Here is a 23142-nt window from a genome sequence, read left to right on the forward strand (position 1 = left end):
TTGAAGCTTCCAGGCCGTCTTCAAGGGCAACCCCACGTAGAGAGCGTTGCAGTAGTCTAAGCGGGATGTAACCAGAGCGTGGACTACCGTGGCCAAGTCAGACTTCCCGAGGTATGGGCGCAGCTGGCACACGAGCCTAAGCTGTGCAAATGCTCCCCTGGTCACCGCTGAGACCTGGGGCTCCAGGCTCAACGATGAATCCAGGATCACACTCAAGCTGCGAACCTGCGCCTTCAAGGGGAGTGCGACCCCATCCAGCACAGGCTGTAACCCTATACCCTGTTCGGCCTTGCGACTGACCAGGAGTACCTCTGTCTTGTCTGGATTCAGTTTCAATTTGTTCGCCCTCATCCAGACCATTACAGCAGCCAGGCACCGGTTCAGGACCTTGACAGCCTCCTTAGTAGCAGGTGGAAAGGAGTGACAGTCCTTAGTCTCTTTCCCAGTGAACTCTGCTTTCTCTCTGCTGCTTCCCTCCCCTAATGGCGAGAGGCCATTAATTTAAAGAGGAAAGGCAGCCTTTTTGGCTTTACTTTATTGCACTAAAAATGAAATGGACTTTGGGAGGCTTCCAAGATTTACAGAATTAATATGGAAAAGTATTGGGTAAGTTTCAATTCTTAAGTTTTTGGCATGGGGCATGCCCTCACGTCTGATATTGTGTCGTAAGTATGAATTTAACTAATTTTATATGACTTACAATGATGAACGAAAAAATTGCACAACCCTAAAAAAATACAAGCTCCAAGGTGGGAAGTAGCTGGATATGTCTGGTTTATATTTCTAGCATTTTCTCCTCATCACCTGGAATTGGTAAATGCTTGAGTAACTACACATGTCTCTAGGCATTTGTAAACTGAAAAGTGTATGAGGAAAATGAAAGAAATATCAGTGTCAGGTGGGGGGGGGGGTATCTGGACAGTTTCAAGTATTGTTTCCCTCTTCCACAGCATCTGCCTTCTGATAGTTCTCCCACCCTTCCTAATGGCGGATGAATCCTTGCAAAAGAGAATCCTGTCGTACCATAAGGAACATAATATTCCTGGGTTATCTTCAGCCCAACAATGTTCTGCCTTCACAATGTGCTCTACATTATACAATGTTTTGGCATTGGGCATTTGTTTCTGCACATCTTTAACACAATAGCGCCATAACACCCAAACCATGCATATTTAAACGTATATGAAAATAAGTTATGTGTGTGCTTGCTTGACTTCAAATATAAATTGAGGCAGCAAATATGAATAGCAGAACACATACTGTATATTCTCTACCTAAATAAATAAATAAATACATTTTGGTGGGTAGATGTTCTTTTGCATTGACCGCCCTCTAGTGGCTAAACTCCAAAACTGAATGTTCTCATTCCATTTTATAGAATTTTTTTTGCTAATAATGATATACACCAATGATGTATTTTCTGTGGAAAATCTTTTATTGCTCAGAGGAAATGAAAGAGACTAGTAACAAAATTGTCATAGTGAGGTTTCTTCCTATTGAGTTTCTTCCTACCTCATCTCTCTTCACACACACATGCATATCCATCCATACCACTGCCAAAAACCACCCCAAGATTTTCCCCCTGCTAACTGTTTTTGAATATCTGGATGGTAAATGTACAGAGTATAAAGTGAATTTCTTTTGTGCAGCTTAGAAGGTCAGGATCTGAACCAATGGATTCAAATTACAGGGAAAAAGGTTCCACCTAAAAATTGGGGGAAAGACTTTCCTGATGACAAGAGCTGTCTAAAAGTATAGTCTTCTTCAGCAGGTGCCAGATCCCCCTCCATTTCAGGCTTCTGAGCAGTGTTTTAAAATGGCCATTTTGTAAGGATGCTTTCTCTGTGGTTTAAATGCTCCAGATCTGTAATTATATATATATATATATATTGTCGTGTCAGGAGCGACTTGAGAAACTGCAAGTTGCTTCTGGTTTGAGAGAATTGGCCATCTGCAAGGATGTTGCCCAGGGGACGCCCGGATGATTTGATGTTTTTATCATCCTTGTGGGAGGCTTCTCTCATGTCCTCGCATGAGGAGCTGGAGCTGATAGAGGGAGCTCATCTGCCTCTCCCCGGATTCGAACCTGCAACCTGTCAGTCTTCAGTCCTGCCGGCACAGGGGTTTAACCCACTGCACCACCGAGGGCTTGTAATTCTATTAATCTATGCATTATAAGTACAAAGCAATAAACATGGCCATCTACTCTTCTTCTGTGCAACATAGGATAGACTTAGAATAACATAAATATAAGTCAGATTCCTGTATTATTGTTGTGAATCCTATGGAGATTTTCTGGTAAATTTGTGACACATGAAACTGGCAAAATGCTGAAATGGATGGTTTTCATGATGGCAGATGGTATCCATAAGAAATGTCTCATCATGGGTTATCTATTTTCTTGCAGCTTAGGAATTTTTACAAGCTTTGGTTTTTACACATGCCTGGATCTATGCATTAGAAGGGTCTCCTAAATCCAGCTCTTCAGCCATTGGAACAGATTACATCTCATTAGAACACACAATTGTATGAAACCAATACCCATTTGACCACTCCCAGTTTATATAAAACTACTTTAAAATGACACACAGGTAGATACTTTTTGCCTAATTCCACAGCTCCCTTTTAAATCAAATGGTTATACGCCCAGCAAATGGAAAGCTCAGAGATAGTTATTGCATACAGTTATCTCTGACATATAAAAAGATCTTGTACTCATTTTAATAGAACATTCTATTGACATAAAATACTCCACAGACCTTCTTGTAAGATATCACTTCACTATATGTGTAAACTTTGGAGAAGAAGGTACATGCTGCATATTTCTATATACATTTTTTAAAAAAAATATTCTGAACAAGATCAAACACCCACCTTGGCATTGCCATCTTTCTATTGGTCTAAAACAATACAAATTTTAAAGAAAACGGCATCAATCAATAAAGAATATTGAATTAAGTGGAGATTTTCAGAATTTTGACATTGTTTCAGAAAGTTTTGTGTATTGTTACAGAATTTACTGATATTCATCTTGCCTCCTTCACTTATACCACCAGATGAAATGTCTCTTTCTAGCTGATGCATGTTAAGCAGGAGATACATTATTATTCACTGCTGAAACTATGACTACACTGTAGAATTAATGCTGATTGATACCACTTTAACTATCATGGTTCAAATGCTATGGAATCCTGGGAGTCATAGTTTCATGAGGCACCAGCTCTCTTTTGGCAGGGAAGGCTAAAGACCATGTAAAACAGCAATGCCTAGGATTCTGTAGCATTGCGCCAAGGCAGTTAAAGTGATGTCCACTGATTCTATAGTGTAGATGCATCCAAATTACAATCAATAAATGCCTACATTAAGCAAGTAATATAACAATATAGCATTGTGCACCCTAGTACTAAAAGGGGAATCCATATGCACTCAGCCCCTGTTTCCACACCGCTTTCACGTGCCATGATAATGGCTCACTTGGTCCCAGGAAACAGCCTCACAATGTGTTCTATTGTCAGATGATGGTGCAACCACAGCAGTATCTTTCTGGGTAGTCCAGGGCATATACTTTGTTTTCCACTCCATAGATATAATAAAGATACATCTTCTGGGCATACCGGTAGTGGACTTCAGTGACAGGAATTAGTTCAACAGTCTGTCGCTACAGGAGAAGGAAAAGGGAAAGATCAATACAAAATGTTGAATATAAGGAAATCTTTATGACACAGTTCTTTCCCATAGAAAAGAAACATGCAAACTCTCGGTCACCTTTTTTTTTTTAAGCAAAAACATACTTAGAAGGGACTATAAAAATGCCCATTACTGGTTTTATGGTTTTAGTTTCCAGTTCTAGTTAAGCTTTCTGATGTACTCAGGTTGACAGTTCAGGATGGGTATAGCTGCAACACAAAACCTATCTCAATTTTACCGAGCTAGTTACCAGTATTATGTGATGTACAAGGCTTAAACTTCATTTTAATGACATTCCAGAGCAAGCCCACATTTTGGGAAGAGTGAGGACAGCAGACCAGCTCTAATGCACTTTTTCTTGCCCTCAGCAGGATTATGACTGTGTTGCCCATGTCCCTGCAGCAGATGTCCAGAGAACCCTGAAGAGCTCCTGACCATCTCTGGGCAACTTTGCTACATCCTCCCTCCTTATCCTGGTCACATGAAATGGACAGTAGCTTTCAACAGCACTCTGGCTGTTTGCTCCAGCAACAGGATTGACAGGATAGGTAATGGTTTCCCACCTTTCTTTTATAATGGTGACAACCCAGTCAGGCCAAATCGTTTTTAACCTGGCTGAACTATCTGGATTCCCTCCCTGCCTCTGTTGCAGGTCAGGCTTCAACCTCCATGGCCTCTAGAGGCAGTTCGAAGTGCTATCACATTTGCTCTGAGTTTTTTTCTCTAAGGTGCCACAAGATCCCATTGCATACTAGAATTTTAACGTATAAAGCAAAAATGTGGAGTCTTTGGCCTCCTAGACATTGCAGGATGGCACCTCTCACTTTTCCTCACTACACCGGCAATGCTTGATGGGAGTTACCGCTCAAGCTTGTGATTATTACTTCTTCTTCATCACCCAGTTTTAAAGACATCAACATAGGACACCAGATTCCCTCTCATCCATAGAAACCTACTGGGTGACCTTGAGCAAGTCATACACGATCAACATCAGAAAGTAAAGCATTTCTGGTCCCTGTTGTATTGGGAGGGGGATAAAAGCCCTCCATTTTCTTTGGTTTGGTTTTTTCTACAGAAGGAATTCCATTTTGGTTTTCTTTTGCTTTTTAAAATTTCTCATAAAAACATGAGAGAAATGTGATGTGGTTAAGACACAGAGTGTTCTCCTCACTTGAAAGCTTGGTATCAGAGACTTTTTAAAGCCCTTCACTTTTATTTACACCATCTTTGATATGAGCGGACTCTTTGTGCTAAACACAAAATGAATATATACCTGAAAACACAGTCTCACTGCATTTTTCTGCAATAAATATGTGCTTTTCCAAATTGGAAAACATGCAAAAGCAAAGAAACTTTGAATAAAATAATTCTATTTTTATATTGAAACTTACTATCTAAGTTAGTTACACAAATTCTCTTTCTGGGCTTTTATGGACAACTTACATCAAATGAAAGAGTTCCTTACCCCACTCTTGTACCCCACTTTACTTCTTTTAAACCAAATCTGCAAATAAATTGTAGGCAAGGCAAGGGTAGGGGTTTTACCTACCATATATTCTATTCTCAATTTAAGGCTGGAAATATGTTTCTCGTGGATTTTACAAAATGGAGCATGTTGTGGCATTCCTTATAGTCATTTCCAATGTATGGCAACCCTAAAGCAACTCTATCATTGTTGTTTTGGTTTTTTTTTTTAGTTGGGAGCAAGATTTCCTCAAAGGGAGTTTTGCCTTTGCCTTCCTCTGAGAGACTGAGAAAATGTGACTGGCTCAAGTTCATCCAGTGGGTTTCCATGGCTGGACAGGGATTTGAATCCTGGTCTCCTGAGTCATAGTTCAACATTCAAACTATACAGTCACAGTTCTCTTCTTCTGAACCATCTACAGTTTGCACCATTTAACACAGAATAGATTAAAGCCAAGGGGGTCATGATAGAAGTTTTAAAGTGTGTGTCCATCTGGGTCACATTCCTAATAGCATTAATAAGTATTAAATGTTATATCACTGGTATGTGTCATTGCCATGATTAAAGGCTGAAGTGAAGGGTGAAGCATTATTGTACAATATAGCATATTCAACTATGTACTATGAACCCAGTGCCCAGCATGCTTGATGTAGGTAATTAAGTTTTTTTTTCCCCAACAACCCAGCAGCTAAATAGTTCCAATGTTTCCAGCCTAATACTGTCAGCTTGTATGACCTTGGGCTGAAGCTATCACTTCAGAATTAGTAACAGTCTTCTAATTAACTTGAAAATGGGTGTCTTACGGAGAAACTGAGCTGCATGTTCCTTTGATCTAGCAAGCTGAACTCATTTTGGGCACATGTCAGGGATTAGATGAACATTGGACCCAGGGAGGCTGGAATAGTTGAGCACCCTCATTTAACTCTTGACAGCAAGCCACTCTTCCAATGGGAATATAAAGCCATCTTTCAAAGTTTCTCTTTCTCAAGAAGGCAGGCTGTACCACATGCTGAGACAGGCTGCTGAAAGTTCATACAGAACAGGAATAAGACAATGACCTAAATCCAATTGCTAGCCTCTTCCAGAGTAGACCCATTGAAACCATTCAGCAATGGATTCAGTGGGTCTACTCAAGATGTGATTTGTGCTAGATGTAGTCATTTTGCATCCCTCCACAGGTTGATGAACTCACATCTTCCAACTATCCCTAAATCTTCTGTCATCCAACTTTTTCAAAACATTTTATAATGTTCCTCTCTCTTCCACTTTGTCCCTTTGTCCTGATCTTACCTCCAATTGTACATACTGAGGTCAAAGCACAAAAATTAACTGGTAGAGGAGGACAAGAAGGGCAGCATCTTACAAAATCAAACTGCTGCAGTCCTCTCCTAACTTGTGTGTTCTTCATCATTAATAACCTTTGCCATCTGGGTCATATTCTATGATATTTCTTGGCCAGTAGTTTTCATCTGTGAACCATGGGTCCCAATAGCTCAAGTTGTACAATCAACAGAGAGGAATACAGGGAGCTGACATTCAAGACATGGAGGATTATTGAATTCTCATCCCTGGTTTAAGCCAATGAGCACTTTTTCCATGCTAAGGTTCCCACAATTTGGGCAAAATATCTCTGTGCCAAACAAATGTATTTTGCCTCTGTAAAGCTAAGTCAGTGGTTCTCAACCTGTGGGTCCCCAGGTGTTGCAATGGTGCCCTGTCCTTTCCCCTATCAAACAGGGGAAAATGTGGCAATGCATGTGGCCGTTTCCCCCATCAGATGGGAGAAATAGCTGAAAACTGCAAGTATCTCCTTTGTAGCCACCCACAAGTCAATTCCCTTACCATGGTGGTGAGGAAGGTAGAATGCAACACCTCTTCACCCACAGATGGGGTGGGGCCTTGACCTGCAACATTTGATGGGATCCATCAAGAACTGTCATCAAAGAGGAGCGCCAGCATTGTAAAAACTCCTTGTGTGATGAGGTGGCTAATGTTAAAGAAGGAAGATCATTTGGTTCATGTACTGGCTTACACTGTCCTCTCTGCTCTGATGCAGGTGCTCAGGCAGCAATAAGGTGACTAATGGGAGGTGGAGATTTTTTTTTTTTTACCATAAAGCCATGTATTCTGGCAGTCAGATTTTTCAAAATGACAACTGGAGAAAGTAAGTGTTAATTTTGAATACTGTAACCATGACATTAGTTAATTTCTCTTTGGTCTTTGGAACAGTCACTATTTCTAAAGTTAATATGTGATTTTTGGTCAGCCCTGAGAAACACCAGAAAATTAGATCTGCAATGTCTAACAACTGACGACCACTTCAGGCTAACTAAAATATTTGTGTTTGGTAACCAGCAGTCTTATATCATACGGTTATTGCAAGGTTTTTCAGGGGAAAGATGTCAAGTTTCGACTTTATAATCAGTATTGCTGTGGCAATTAATTTCAGCCCTTAGATATAAACTGATTATATTTTAGCAATAAGAGAATGTTGGAGACAACGTGTCTATTTGTCAGGTGAACATGTGGCTTTTTTTCTAGGGAAAAAGCCAAGCATTGAGTCAAAATATTTGACTCTAATTTTTTTAACACAAAGCATTTATGGAGGATGCAGAAGTGAGCCAGCTACATGGAAAATACACTGACATTCTGCCACCTGGTGCTAAAATGAAGATCATGCAGTATGTTCTTTCAATACACATTACTTTTCAATTTTAATTTACACCACTTCTTTTTAATGAAGAGACCCTAGCTAAACTAAAGAAGCTTCTCCAGCTGGGGCAAAAATATGAGAAGTTTGCAGTATTTTGTTGCTGCAGTTCTTGATTGTTGTTGTTTTTTTATTCCATTTCTGTTTTCCCATACTATTTTCTGGCAATTCCAGGCAACAGTTGCAAAACTTTATTCCCACCCTCCTGTGGGTTTATTTTTTTCTTCCAAGACATATTGGAATTAAAAAAAAAACCCTCTTTCAATCATTTTAAAATAATTTATGTAGCTTGACACCAACTTGAACTGCCATGTCTCAATGCTATGGAACTGGAGTTTGGTTAGGCACCAGCACTTTTTGCAGAGAAGGCTATTAGCCCTGTCCAGAACTCAGAAATTGACTTCAGAAATAATTAGGCCAACCTTTTATGAGGAATTCCAAATAAGTTGTCTATTCATTTTAAACTCACAAAAGGTACAGCAGACAGATCAAAGTTACCTAACAAGATAGAGGGCCAAACATTTCTTTAACCTGATTGTTGTTCTTTTACTGACTTTTATATACTGTAACAAAGGTTAGACATTAATTGCCACTTTCGATTATTCAGTGTCAGACCACTGAGGGTAAAATTTAACCATCTTTATCTCTCTTCCTTTCCAGTACAGAACTAATAGTAACTTGGAGATAGATTGAGCCAGACTAGACCATTTTCCACCTGAAATGAAATACCAAGTGGTGTCACTTCCTCGTCCATATCAAAATGCTTAAAGTACAAAATAAACCAATTTATTTAGGAAGAAGAAACTGAAAATGGGAAAAGAGAAAGAAACTCACCAAGCACCTCTATTTATCTCCCACAGTAAAGAAAATATGGTAGTAACAAAATAACTAGCAATTTGCTGCTCTTTCATGACCCCCAAAATCTTCCCTTTCGGTTGGTTGCATCACACTTCCTAATACTAGTGCTGCTCTCAGAGAGAGAGAGAGAGAGAGAGAGAGAGAGAGATTGATTTCTGTTGGAAAATAAACTCAGATAAAAGGGTATCTTTACCCCAATTCTCATTCCCTTTATTAACCCAGCTGCTTTGTTTGCCTTTCGGTCTCTCTACAGAATTTCCTCCAGGGAAGTATCCATTCTCTGGGCCATCACAGATGGTTGTTTCCAAGTTAATGAGGCAGTGAATCTACAATAGCTTTCACTCCAAATTTTAAAGGAGTTCAGAAAGTGACAGGAATGTGAGTGGCTATCTTTATTTGAGGCATATAATGTTCACCTTTCCATCATTTCTTTATTTGTGTACTTGCTTATACATGTGTACTGGGTGCTGGGTGTTGCTGTGCCTTGAATATCCTGATATTTGTTTTCCTTGACAGGAGTCTATGGAGAAAGCTTTCACTTCTGAGAAAGGGCTGCACCTACAAGGCAGAATGAATGCTGTTTGGCATCATATTAACTGCCATTGGTCAATGGTATGGAGTCCCGGGATTTCTAATTTGATGAGGTACCAGCACTCTTTGGCACAGAAAGCTATAAGACCTTGTAAAACTAAAATGTCTGTGCTCCTAATGTAGGTGCACCCTAAGCTTAGATGATTTATTATGCAGTAGCAAACATTACCTGTCCTTATTCTGCCAGGAAAACTCGCTGTGTATAACGAATACTCTATTCCAGCAACATAAAAGACGGCTTTATACATGGACCTCACCAGATGGTCAACACCGAAATCAGATTGACTACATCCTTTGCAGCCAAAGATGGCGGACATCCATCCAGTCGGTGAAAACAAGACCTGGGGCTGACTGTAACTCAGATCACGAACTTCTTATTGCACAATTTAGAATAAAACTAAAGAGATCAGGGAAAATACACAGACCAGTTAGATATGATCTCACTAACATTCCTAGCGAATATACAGTGGAAGTGAAGAACAGATTTGAAGGACTAGATTTAGTAAACAGAGTCCCAGAAGAACTATGGACAGAAGTCCACGACGTTGTTCAGGAGGCGGTAACAAAGTACGTTCCAAAGAAAAAGAAAACCAAGAAGGCAAAATGGTTGTCTGCTGAGACACTGGAAGTAGCCCAAGAAAGGAGGAAAGCAAAAGGAAACAGTGATAAGGGGAGATATGCCCAGCTAAATGTGCAATTCCAGAGGCTAGCCAGAAGAGATAAGGAACTATTATTAAATAAGCAATGCATGGAAGTGGAAGAAGACAACAGAAGAGGAAGGACAAGAGACCTCTTCCAGAAAATTAGAAACATTGGAGGTAAATTTCAGGCAAAAATTGGTATGATAAGAAACAAAGATGGCAGGGACCTAACAGAAGCTGAAGAGATCAAGAGAAGGTGGCGAGACTATACAGAAGATCTGTATAGGAAGGATAATAATTTCGAGGATAGTTTTGACAGTGTGGTGAATGAATTAGAAGCAGACATCCTGAGGAGTGAGGTTGAATGGGCCTTGAGAAGCATTGCTAACAACAAGGCAGCAGGAGACGACGGGATCCCAGCTGAACTGTTTAAAATCTTAAAAGATGATGCTGTCAAGGTGATGCATGCCATTTGCCAGCAAATATGGAAAACACAAGAATGGTCATCAGACTGGAAAAAATCAACTTATATCCCCATACCAGAAAAGGGAAATGCAAAAGACTGCTCAAACTTCCATACAGTGGCCCTTATTTCTCATGCCAGTAAGGTAATGCTCAAGATCCTGCAAGGAAGACTCCAGCAATACATGGAGCGAGAGTTGCCAGATGTTCAAGCTGGGTTTAGAAAAGGCAGAGGAACAAGAGACCAGATTGCCAATATCCGCTGGATAATGGAGAAAGGCAGGGAGTTTCAGAAAAACATCTACTTCTGCTTCATTGACTATTCTAAAGCCTTTGACTGTGTGGATCATAATAAATTGTGGCAAGTTCTTGGTGGGATGGGCATACCAAGCCACCTTGTCTCTCTCCTGAGGAATCTGTACAAGGACCAAGTAGCAACAGTAAGAACTGACCACGGAACAACAGACTGATTCAAGATTGGGAAAGGCGTACAGCAAGGCTGCATACTCTCACCCAACCTTTTTAACTTGTATGCAGAACACATCATGCGAGGATGTGCGGGGCTGGATGAATGCAAAGCTGGGGTGAAAATTGCTGGAAGAAACATTAACAACCTCATATAAGAAGATGACACCACTCTGATGGCCGAAAGCGAGGAGGAGCTGGGGAGCCTTCTAATCAAGGTGAAAGAAGAAAGCGCAAAAGCCGGGTTGCAGCTAAACATCAAAAAAACCAAGATTATGGCAACAAGAATGATTGACAACTGGAAAATAGAGGGAGAAAATGTGGAGGCCGTGACAGACTTTGTATTTCTAGGCGCAAAGATTACTGCAGATGCAGACTGTGGCCAGGAAATCAGAAGACGCTTACTTCTTGGGAGGAGAGCAATGTCCAGTCTCGATAAAATAGTGAAGAGTAGAGACATCAGACTGGCAACAAAAATCCGCCTAGTCAAAGCCATGGTATTCCCTGTAGTAACCTACGGATGTGAGAGCTGGACCTTAGGGAAGGCTGAGCGAAGGAAGATAGATGCTTTTGAGCTGTGGTGTTGGAGGAAAGTTCTGAGAGTGCCTTGGACCGCCAGAAGATCCAACCAGTCCATCCTCCAGGAAATAAAGCCCGGCTGCTCACTGGAGGGAAGGATACTAGAGACAAAGTTGAAGTACTTTGGCCACATCATGAGGAGACAGGAAAGCCTAGAGAAGACAATTATGCTGGGGAAAGTGGAAGGTAAAAGGAAGAGGGGCCGACCAAGGGCAAGATGGATGGATGGCATCCTTGAAGTGACTGGACTGACCTTGAAGGAGCTAGGAGTGGTGACGGCCGACAGGGAGCTCTGGCGTGGGCTGGTCCATGAGGTCACGAAGAGTTGGAGACGACTGAACGAATGAACAACAACATTTATCTATCTATATATCTATCTATCTATCTATCTATCTATCTATCTATCTATCTATTTGCAGCATTTATATTCTGCCCTTCTCACCCCGCAGGGGACTCAGGGTGGATTACAGTGTACACATATATGGCAAACATTCAATGCCAATTTTGACATACAACATATACAAACATACACAGAGGCTATTTAACTTTTTCTGGCCACCAGGGGAGCTGTCACTTTCATCGTCCATCTGCAACACTGATGAAGTACTTTCGCATTCCCCGCATGCTTTTTTGCTGGAGTGCTTTGCTGGAGTCTTTTTATGGCCTCATAAATTAGTTAATTTAGCCTCCCCACACTTTAAGGTGGTACCTAATTTTCCTACTTGACAGATGCAACTGTCTTTCGGGTTGCAAAGGTCGACAACAGGCTACACAATTGGTTGGAAACCCACTCCAACCCGGGCTGGCTTCGAACTCATGACCTTTTGGTCAGAGTGATCTTAATGCAGCTGACACTCAGCCAGCTGCATCACAATCCCGGTGCTCCTAATTTCCTTCACAGAAAGTTCAGAAGAAAACCCAGAGTGGATTCCCCTATTATGGATGCCTTCAGCTATCATTTCTACCCATTTCCCACAAATCCTTTTCTCTTGTGTGTTCAAAATTCCTGGTATTCAGTACAATGAAAATGCTTTCAGAAACAAATTCACTATTTTTTTGTTTAATGTACCTGCTGCAGAATGCGAGACGTGCCACTGAATATGGCGTTATGTTCAGCAATAGCTCTTTGTGATGCCTGCAAGATCTGAGGGTAAGGGAAGTCAACAAGAGGATACACCTGAAATTCAGGGAAAAAAAAGAACTTGAAAGACAAGCAGTTTCAGTCCACAGCCATCTCCACTCATTTTCCTCCCTCCACTCACCTTTCCAGTCATGCTCATGAACCTACACAGTCCTGGTTTGATTAACATATTCAACATATGCATTAAAGTAATGATTATTTTCCTTAATCTGCCAGGGCATTTTGCACAACACATTGCCCAACAAGATGGAATGAGAACAAGCACGCCACCCATTATCCGTCATTTTCCAATTCACAGTCATTTGTATCAGTTCTGGGAACAAAATCTACAAGAGAAATAGAACCAGAGCTGCAGAACCCAAATGTGACTGCATGGTCCATTTCCTTGTAATGTGCATAATCTGAATCTAAATTATTATTTATTTATTTATTATTTGCATTTGTTGACCGCCACTCTCAGCCCGAAGGCGACTCGTGGCGGTGTACAGAACAAAGAACATAAAGACAACAATTACAATAGGTTAGGACTATAACATACATCTTACTAACACACAGCTAATTAAGCTAAAAATCCGCATCGTCTTGTTTGAATCATAATCGATCTCGTAGTCATAGTCCATTCCGGTGGTCATTCCAGGAAAACAAAGCACTTAATTGAAGGCCTTTTCGAAGAGCCAGGTCTTCAGGCCCCTACGAAAGGCCATGAGGGAAGGCGCCTGTCTGATTACAGCAGGGAGGGAGTTCCACAGCCGGGGGGCCACCACCGAGAAGGCCCGATCTCTAGTCCCCGCCAGGCGTGCCTGTGAGGCAGGCGGGACCGAGAGAAGGGCCTCCCCGGACGATCTCAAGGTCCTCGTGGGCTCGTAGGCCGAGATGCGGTACTCGAGGTATTTTGGGCCGGAACCGTTTAGGGCTTTGTAGGTTAACACCAGCACCTTAAATTGGGCCCGGTAGCTAATCGGCAGCCAGTGGAGCTGGGACAGCAAAGGCGTTGTGCGCTCCCTGCGTCCCGCTCCGGTTAACAACATGGCTGCCGCGCGCTGGACTAGCTGGAGCTTCCGGGCCGTCTTCAAGGGCAGCCCCACGTAGAGAGCGTTGCAGTAGTCGAGGCGGGATGTGACCAAAGCGTGTACCACCGTGGCCAAGTCAGACTTCCCAAGATACGGGCGCAGCTGGCACACGAGCCGAAGCTGTGCAAATGCTCCCCTGGTCACCGCTGAAACCTGGGGATCCAGGCTCAACGATGAGTCCAGGGTCACACCCAAGCTGCGAACCTGCGCCTTCAAGGGGAGTGCGACCCCGTCCAGCACAGGCTGTAACCCTATACCCTGTTCGGCCTTGCGACTGACCAGGAGTACCTCTGTCTTGTCTGGATTTAATTTCAGTTTGTTCGCCCTCATCCAGACCGTCACAGCGGCCAGGCACCGGTTCAGGACTTCGACAGCCTCCTTAGTAGCAGGTGGGAAGGAGTGACAGAGTTGGACGTCATCTGCGTACAGGTGACACCGCACCCCGAAACTCCGGATGATCTCACCCAGCGGCTTCATGTAGATGTTAAACAGCATGGGGGACAGTATGGAGCCCTGAGGAACACCACAGGTCAAAGGCTGTGGTGTTGAACAGGAGTCCCCCAATAACACCTTCTGGGTACGACCCTCCAGAAATGATTGGAGCCACCGCAAAGCGGTGCCCCCAAGGCCCATCTCTGCAAGGCGTCCCAGAAGGATACCGTGGTCGACGGTATCGAAGGCCGCTGAGAGATCCAGAAGCACCAACAGGGACACACTCCCCCTGTCTAGCTCCCGGCGGAGATCATCCACTAAGGCGACCAAGACCGTCTCGGTACCATGTCCCGGTCTGAAGCCAGACTGTGCCGGATCCAGATAATCCGTGTCTCTCAAGAATACCTGGAGTTGTGAGGCCACCACGCTTTCCATGACTTTGCCCAAAAAGGGAAGATTGGAAACAGGCCGAAAGTTGTCAAATTTAGTGGGGTCCAGTGATGGTTTCTTCAACAGCGGCTTTATAATAGCCTGTTTTAGGCTCGCTGGAATCGTGCCTTCCCGAAGGGAGGCATTAACCACCACCGTTACCCACTCAGCCAATCCCCCTCTGGCCTCTTTTAGAAGCCAGGATGGGCAGGGGTCTAGGATGGACGTGGTAGGCCTCATTCCTCCAAGTATCTTGTCCACATCCTCGGGTTTCACAAACTGAAAAGAATCCATCAAAATAGGACAAGCAGGTGCTTGTGTCACATCCACAGAGACTGCATTTAATGTGGCGTCCAGCCCAAAGCGGATCAAAGCGACTTTGTCTGCAAAGAACCGAGCAAATGCTTCACAGCGCGTTGCCGAGTTGTCAGGGCTCCCACCTAAAATAGGGGGAGTTAAAAGACCTCTGACAATCCGAAACAACTCCGCCGGACGGTTTTTTGCAGACGCAATAGTAGCCGCAAAGAAAGTTTTCTTTGCGGCTTTTATTGCCGCGGCATATGCCCTTAAAAAGGACACAAACCGTGCTCGATTTGGCTCGCTTGGGTCCGAGCGCCACACGCTCTCTAGTTCCCTCTTCCTTCGCTTCATCGCTGCCAGCTCCTCAGTGAACCAAGGAGCTGGTTTAGCTCGGTTACTTGAGAGGGGACGTTCCGGAGCGATCATGTCAATTGCCCTGGTCATCTCCCCATTCCAGAGAGCGACCAAGGCCTCGACATGGTCACCTACCGAGGTGGCGGGAAAATCCCCAAGAGCCGTCAGGAATCCGTTCGGATCCATAAGCCTCCTGGGGTGGACCATCTTAATAGGTCCTCCACCCTTGCGGAGGTTAGGGGGCGCAGTGAGCCTGAATCTGATCAGGAAGTGGTCGGTCCATGGCAACGGAGAGATAGACAACTCCTCCACACCACCACCCTGCTCCCATCCCTGGCAGAAAACCAAGTCCAATGTGTGTCCAGCACAGTGGGTGGGGCCAGTTATTTGTTGGGACAGCCCCATGGTTGCCATGGCAGACATGAAGTCCTGAGCCGCTCCTGTGAGGGTCGCCTCGGCATGGATGTTGAAGTCCCCCAGCACAAGAAGCCGTTGGGACTCCACCACCAGGCTCGAGACCACCCCCGCTAGCTCAGGCAGGGAGACTGTAGTGCAGCGAGGTGGACGGTACACTACAAGAATCCCTATTCTGTCCCGGTCACCCACCCTTAGGTGGACGCATTCGAAATTTGTGGTCTGCGGGATGGGACTCCTGGTCAGACGGATGGAATCTCTATAGACCACTGCGACCCCGCCTCCCCGTCCTCCGGCTCTTGGTTGGTGTTGCACGGAGAAGCCTGGAGGACAGAGCTGGGAGAGGTTTACGCCCCCCGCTTCATCCAACCAGGTCTCCGTAATGCACGCCAGATCTGCCTGCTCTTCCAGGATTAAGTCCTGGATCCAGGTCGTTTTTCCGTTGACAGATCTGGCGTTCAACAACACCACCTTCAAGCCAGAGGGCCCGCTCACCCGGTTACACCAATTTACCTTAGGAGACCGGTTGGGGGTTGTTAATATGGATAAGCGGTCCGAATTAAGCCGAATTTGAGGTCTCCTTTTCCCGCATCTCCTCCTTCCCACCACGACCTCTATGGGGGCCCCTCGGCTAGCGGAACACCTCCCTTCCTCCATGCCGCAGTTTATGACCAGGATCTTATTCACTATTCCAACTGATGTTTGAGCTGCTGGCGTTTTTTCTTGCCAATTGTTTTGGTCTCCTTTATCCCCCCTCCCCTCCTCATTGTTCTTCAGCGGCATATGAATCATATGAACATAGTGGCTGTGAAACTCCTGGGCATGGCACATTTTTGGTAATTCAAAGGGTCTTAACACTAAATTATTTGAATTATCGCCAACAGTTCTAGACCCTGGATAATCGTAATAAATGAGCACATAAGCATAAAAGCTTCACTTTTCTGATGTCTGATGTGTAAGTTTGATAGAAACATCTAATTTAAAACTCAGCATGCACTGCTATCAGACTGTTAGGGGGTGTCTTGGAATAGGCTATAACTATAGTATTTTATTACCAGTAGCCCCCAGGTTACGAACAAGATGGGTTCTGTAGGTTTGTTCTTAAAGTGAATTAAGCTGAGTTGATAGCTCACCCAATTGGCTAAATGAAGAGAAAAAACTTCTACCATTGCCTTGGTAAAGGCATTCATTAAAGAGAGAGAGAGAGAGGCAATGTATGCTTTGCCATATAGATTTCCCTCTGTAGTAGTACAGTAAGCTATGCTACTTTGTCATAACATAAAAAAGAATATGAAACATTGGGAAGAAAATATCTAGTGGTACCTCTGAGACCAACTGGTGTATTTTAGCATGGACTTCCACATCTATTTTTTTTTCTGTGAAAGTTCATGCTGAAAAAAAAATGGGTCTCAAAGGTGCCACTAGATTTCTTCTTCTCACCGTACATTTTTTCTTTTGAGATGTGCTGTTTGTAATTAATAAAAGTTGTTGCCCATTTATTGGGCAGTCATTGTTGCCTAAGAACCATCTCATATCTCTTCTTCACTAAGTAGAGTCTGCAAATGCGTAATGATACATTTGATTCATCCCAATGCATAAGGAATGGTAGTTGGGTCCAATTTACAGTTCCAGTCTGGTTTAGTATCTCATGGGATGTCTGAGTACATGTTCATTAAGGCAGCAGGAAAGTAAAAAGTAGAAATAAACCAATTATAGTCTTAAGCAACTCAACTGATTCTTAATTTTCCCCACTAAATATTTTATTACTAAAGGGGAAAAAAATCTGCCCTGGCCCTGAAGGGAAGGGGTGGTAGTAGAGAACTCACCAGAGTGTTTTCATCTTTAAATATGTTCTCTCCCATGGCTTTATTAAGCAGTTCCCTTGGAAAGTTCAACTCATGTTCAGAAATGAATTCATATACATTGTTTTTCCTGTAAAGTGATAAAAGTCCAGAATACAATATTAGAGCATTTATCAAAGTACAAATCAGGCTGCAGATCTTCCTATGGGCTTGTTCATGCTATTCTAAGCCTGCTGTGGCTTCATCCTATGGAATTCTGGGAGTTGCAATTTAGAAAGAGGCATTTAGAATTATCTCCCTAAATTACAAATATTAGAATTCCATATGAATTTAAATTCTGAAACCCAGTGTGACGTAGTGTTTCAAATGCTGGGTCCAGAGGCAGACACACACATGCCCTCCCAAACATACTGCAATGGTGGGTCAGAGTCTACATGATTGAACCATACTGAGATCATGATAGCCAAGACGTCACACAGCTGGGTAGTCATCTGGAAGAGTAACAGTGATGATATGGGAATGACACACCTCCTATTCCCTGTGCTCAGGGAAAAGGCGATGATTATGATGCCCCATGTGAACAGCAATGTGTGACTTTTCCTAAACGCAGAGTAAACTAGATAAAAGAGCAAAACTAGATTTAACCCATGATACTTTCAAGAAGTGCAGAAATGTCATGAAAACAACAAGACATGGACTCAGGGTATATCCATATTTTAATGCCTGTGTACATGAGCCATGAAACTCTGGAGATCAGGGCTCAAATCCCTGGGTGAGCTTGGGCAAGTCACACTCCATCAGCCTCATATGGGGATTCTTAGATACAATGGTATAATGTCTAGGATCCTATTGAAAACCATATTGTGTACCTCAATTGATGTTGCAGATGAAAGAAGGAGTGTATGACTCACCCACGGTCACCTAGTGAGTTTTCATGACAGAGAACTGAAACCTGGTCTCCAGCACTCAAACAACTACACCACGCTGGCTCTCATACACTTGGCTTAAAAAATACAGCTCCTACACCATTCAGTTAGTAGACCCCTGATACAATGAATCCACTCCTTTGAATTAGGTCATCCCATATGAAGCCTTTCAGAATACTTAGCCATTGAGGATCAATTCCCTGTATGGCACAGGTGCAGTATTGAAGTGGCATTTAGCCATTACATGCCACTGCTGCCTCTTCAAGTAGATTTCTATGAATCATTGGTGGTTTCCAAAAATATCCCTTGATCTGACATTCGTAAAATGCAACCCTAATATTGATTGAAAAGAAGGGAACTACTCATCTTTGATTATTCATTTCTGTAAGATAGACTGCACAGAATAGTAATATATCCTGTGGTGTCTCTTGTACTACCACATCTGTTTAGTTCACAAACCATCCTTGAACCATCCTGCAAGCCTTTTGTTGGTGTTGTGTTTTATTTCAGACAGCAAAAATAATCACAACAATAATAATAAAAAAACATACCAAGTTATTATCAGCTGGACAAAGTGTAGCAACTTTTTCTCTCCTTGGCAGGTTGTACAGGTCTTATTTCCTCTTCCAGAACATGTGCTGCACCTTTTAGATGTAAAGTTTGCATTTATTGATTTGTTCTAAATGCAACCCACACCATCTTAAATGGGAATACTACGAGAGGAAATTTGAAAAGCCAGGTATAAAGTGTAGGATTCATTCTCCCCACACACACACACACAGAGAGAGAGAGAGCTCTTGCTTTCAACTTAACTAAGCATTTTAAACCCTTCTATAGAGTTGTTTTATCTCGTGATAGCTGTATCTACACTGCCAAATAATACAATTTAACTACATTGAACTGGATCACAGGAGTCTATGGTGTCATTTAATCCAGTCCAATTCAGTTCAGCTACAATCTGAAACTGCATTATATGGCAGTGTACAACCTACTTGAATTCATTCTAGTGGCAGGGGGTTGGACTAGATGGCCAATGAGGTCTCTTCCAACACTATGATTCTATGATTCTATAAGCCAAAATGACAAAACTGAGATTGCTACACTTCGGATGCATCAGCTGGTTCTACACTGCCATATGAAACAGACTCATTTATTTTAGCAGTCCGCAGTATGTAGCATTAGTTGAACTTCTTCCTTTCAGCTTTTTAAAGGCTGGATCTGCAGTTCCAAATAATGCGGTTTGAACAGCATTGTATGGTGAATGTACACCCATATAACACAATTTGAATTGCATTGAACTGCATTATATGGGAACCTCATCATATGAAAGTTTTCTCCATTTCTACTTGTTTCTGCACACTTCAAAGACTGACTTTGAAGTGTGCACATCCCATCAAACCAAGCAGGACTTCTTACAGTGGTTAGTCTCTACAGTGTATAGAAATGGGAGGATTTCAAAGACATTGACTCCACTCCTTTCCCTGTGCATAGAAATACTTAAAATGAGCCTTTGTCCTTGTGATGGAAAGTGGTGGATTTCTCTGATTACTTTGCGACGTTTTAGTGTGGGTTTTCATGTGAACGGTTTGCTAATGCTCCTCCTGTTTCTATTACTAGTTTAAAAACAGGTGGGTCCCATTGAAATAAGTGTTTTAAAAAGTGTGCCTGTCTCCTTTAGTGTAGGATTTTAAGGGAAATGATCCCATGGAAAGTGGTATTTCAAAAGGGATGCCTGTTTTTAAAAGTGTGGTGGTGGTCTTTAAATAATTGAACTATAAAAAGGAGAAGGCAATGCTGTGTGATGTGGGTGAGTAAATTCTCAATCTTCTTTGAAGAAGGAACCCAATGAAATGTCACACAAAGAAGACTGTGCCCCCTGCTTTACCCTGCTTGTGGGATGAAGTCCTAGGTCTAGGCTGACCATATAATGCAGTTCTATATTGCTATACCTATATATAAGTATAGCTATAGCCTCACTCTGCAACTTTCACAGCCATACACAGAAAATAGAAATACACTGGCAGAGGCAATCCTTCCTTTGACAGATAGATAGATAGATAGATAGATAGATAGATAGACAGACAGACAGACAGACATCTTAATGAAGATCTTATCACCTGTTTCCATAGCTGTCCTCCAAGCCCTAGTATCCTGATTACTTCTTCATAGTCTCCAATTTGACTGAAAATATTTAATGGAGACTAGTGATCTCATCACAAACTTATTTTCAAGTCAAGGAAACTTAAACATAGAGAGAACACACTATCCAAAGGCAAAGGGGGAGGAAAGGACAGAGAGTATTAGCAGACACAGTTTGGTGTATTTTTGTTCTGTACTGCCCTAGCTACCAAAATAAATGTTCAGGAACTAACAGAGTAAAAGTGTGTTTAGATCTTAATTAACTTTCTGACTCAGCCAAAGTGCATGATTCGTGACAGCAGCAGAGATCATTTGGAAACAAAGATGTCAGTGAAAGAAATTAAATGCACATCTGTACATAATGGCTGTTTTCCCCACACAGCTATAGAAGGCTAGGTGACCCTTTCAAGGAATGTATAATTGTGCCTACAACAGATGTAGAAGGCATATGTTTGTTCTTGGCAAATTTGGGAGCATCAACATGACACAGATTAGCAGCAGTTAACTGCTGATTTATTAAAGCAGTTTAAGACATTGAAAGCCCCAATGGATGCCCACTTCTAAATTATTGCTACTATTCTCCCACAATGCTATTTCTGTTATTTTAAGTTTAATGGGGCCTAATAAAACAGTTTAATAGAATAGGGAGGTATCTCACACCACTTAAAGATCATTAGAAAGACAATTCATTCAGCTATTGGGCAGCCAATTTATAAGATGCACTGCAACCTTGCATAAGAAATGTCAGATGTAAAGAAGTCTCTGTAGATGCAAAAAATAGTATTCCAATGGCTTTGAGGAGAGAGAGATTGCCTTCACATATACCAGAGCCTTGTTGGCAACTTCTTGAAATATTTATCATCCATATTTGAATCATACTGTCTAGGTGAAAACCTCTAGAAGCAGCACTGTGACAGTGGCAAGAATTCAGTGTTTAATTTTTAAACAAGGGAATTGAAGATGGTGACCAGTCTATATAATTGTGATTTAAAAAAAAAAAAAAAACAAAGACTCATTTATGTCTGAAATATTCAAAGAAAATTTGTTAATTCAGTACTAAATGTTTTGTGTCAGGGTAGGTACAGATAGCCCTCCATATCCACAGATTCTATATCTAAAGATTCAACCATCCAATACTTGAAACTATTTTTTAAAATCCAAAAAGCATACCTTGAGTTTTCCATTTCATAAATAGATAACCCTGCGTATGTCTTCCCGATGGTATATAGATCGTGATTTAAGAAATCAGTATTTCACAGAAGCCCTCTCTCTATATATATATATTCCCTTTGGTGCCTGCAGGAATTAGCTCATTTTTTTTTCTAATAAAGAAACATACCTCTTACGACCAGTACCCGAACACATCTGGCACCGCTTCTGATGTTGCAGATATTTTGCTTTTGCTTTGTGCCTAGCTCCACTGCATGTAACACACCTCATCTAAGGGACACAAAATAAATAGAACACCCTTATTTGCATCCTGAAACAACTAACGTTCAAGCATTTCCATTAAAAATATCTGTCTGAGGATGCCATTTTCCTATACCACTGGACTATGATTATTCTTCTCAAATGTGTTTAGTTAGATTAGTGAAGATATCAGCCAAAGGAGATATCTGAGCTTGCATTTATAATTGGAAATGGTAGAGTTTTTGCCACTGGAAATTATTTGATTTAGGTGAAAAGGAAGCTGTACTGGCAAGTGCTAACAATTAGGAAGTAGGAATGACAATGAAAGCAGAGCCAGGATCATCTACACCAGTGGTTCTCAACCTGTGGGTCCCCAGGTGTTTTGGCCTACAACTTCAGAAATCCCAGTCAGGTTAACAGCTGTTAGGATTTCTGGGAGTTGAAGACCAAAGCATTTGGAGACCCACAGGTTGAAAACCACTGATCTATACTGTAGATTGAATACAGTTTAACACCCATTTAACTGCCATGATTCAATGTGATGGTAGTTTGGTGAGATACCAGTACTGTTTGGCAGAGAAAGTTAAAAAACATCCTCTGCCAAATTTATAAACAAAAGTATAACTCCTGTGATCCAATAGCATTGAGCCATGGCAGTTAAAGTGGTGTCAAATTGCTTTGATTTTACAATGTAGGTGCATCCTCAGTGCCCACAAGTATACAGCTGCTGACTGCATAGTATCTCTAGATAAATCAAACTAGATGTCAAGGGGAATTAATATTCCCTGTTGTTTTCCTGCTTTCCCCATAATAAGATTTCCACAGAATACATGTTTCAGCAATAAGACTTTCAAATGTTTCCCTCTCTATGGGCCCAACAAAGCACACTAAATGAGAGATGGATAGCTGAGGAAATGTATATGTAATCACAACCAGATGTCTTTCACTACATGGGGAAAAGATTCATTGTTTCCAGGAAAAGGTGAGATAATTGAAGAGTGAAACAACAAAACTCACTCTGCCTGCACCGTGGCATCCACTACACTTGTATCGCCCACGTCCATGACACTTGTGACATTCCTGAAATTTTTAAAAAGGCATATATTTACATTATTCTTTACAGCAGTTTCAAAAACTGCTTGTTACTTTCTTAAACAGAATACACACATGTTGATATTTTATTTCATAAAGCATATATAGCTCCTTAAGCAGATGACTAATGATAGGTTTTCCCAATTCATTTCTTTAAAGAGAAATTCATAAGCAA

The 23142-nt window shown here is 42.0% G+C and overlaps 1 protein-coding gene across 1 annotated transcript in view; it reads right to left on the bottom strand.

Moving 5' to 3' along the window:
• Positions 1-1917: 1917 nt before the first annotated feature.
• LOC132766699 (protein SSUH2 homolog) overlaps positions 1918-23142 on the bottom strand; it is a 45368-nt gene continuing 24143 nt past the window's right edge. The window contains exons 7-12 of the mRNA XM_060761010.2: positions 22893-22955; positions 21805-21905; positions 18878-18970; positions 17425-17530; positions 12528-12635; positions 1918-3658 (exon numbers count right to left, since the gene is read on the bottom strand). Of these exons, the coding sequence (XP_060616993.2) occupies positions 3512-3658; positions 12528-12635; positions 17425-17530; positions 18878-18970; positions 21805-21905; positions 22893-22955 (618 nt within the window). The 3' untranslated portion in view covers positions 1918-3511. The remainder of the gene's footprint in view (positions 3659-12527; positions 12636-17424; positions 17531-18877; positions 18971-21804; positions 21906-22892; positions 22956-23142) is intronic.

This window comes from Anolis sagrei, chromosome 2, assembly GCF_037176765.1.
Source record: "Anolis sagrei isolate rAnoSag1 chromosome 2, rAnoSag1.mat, whole genome shotgun sequence".
Lineage (NCBI taxonomy): Eukaryota > Metazoa > Chordata > Lepidosauria > Squamata > Dactyloidae > Anolis > Anolis sagrei.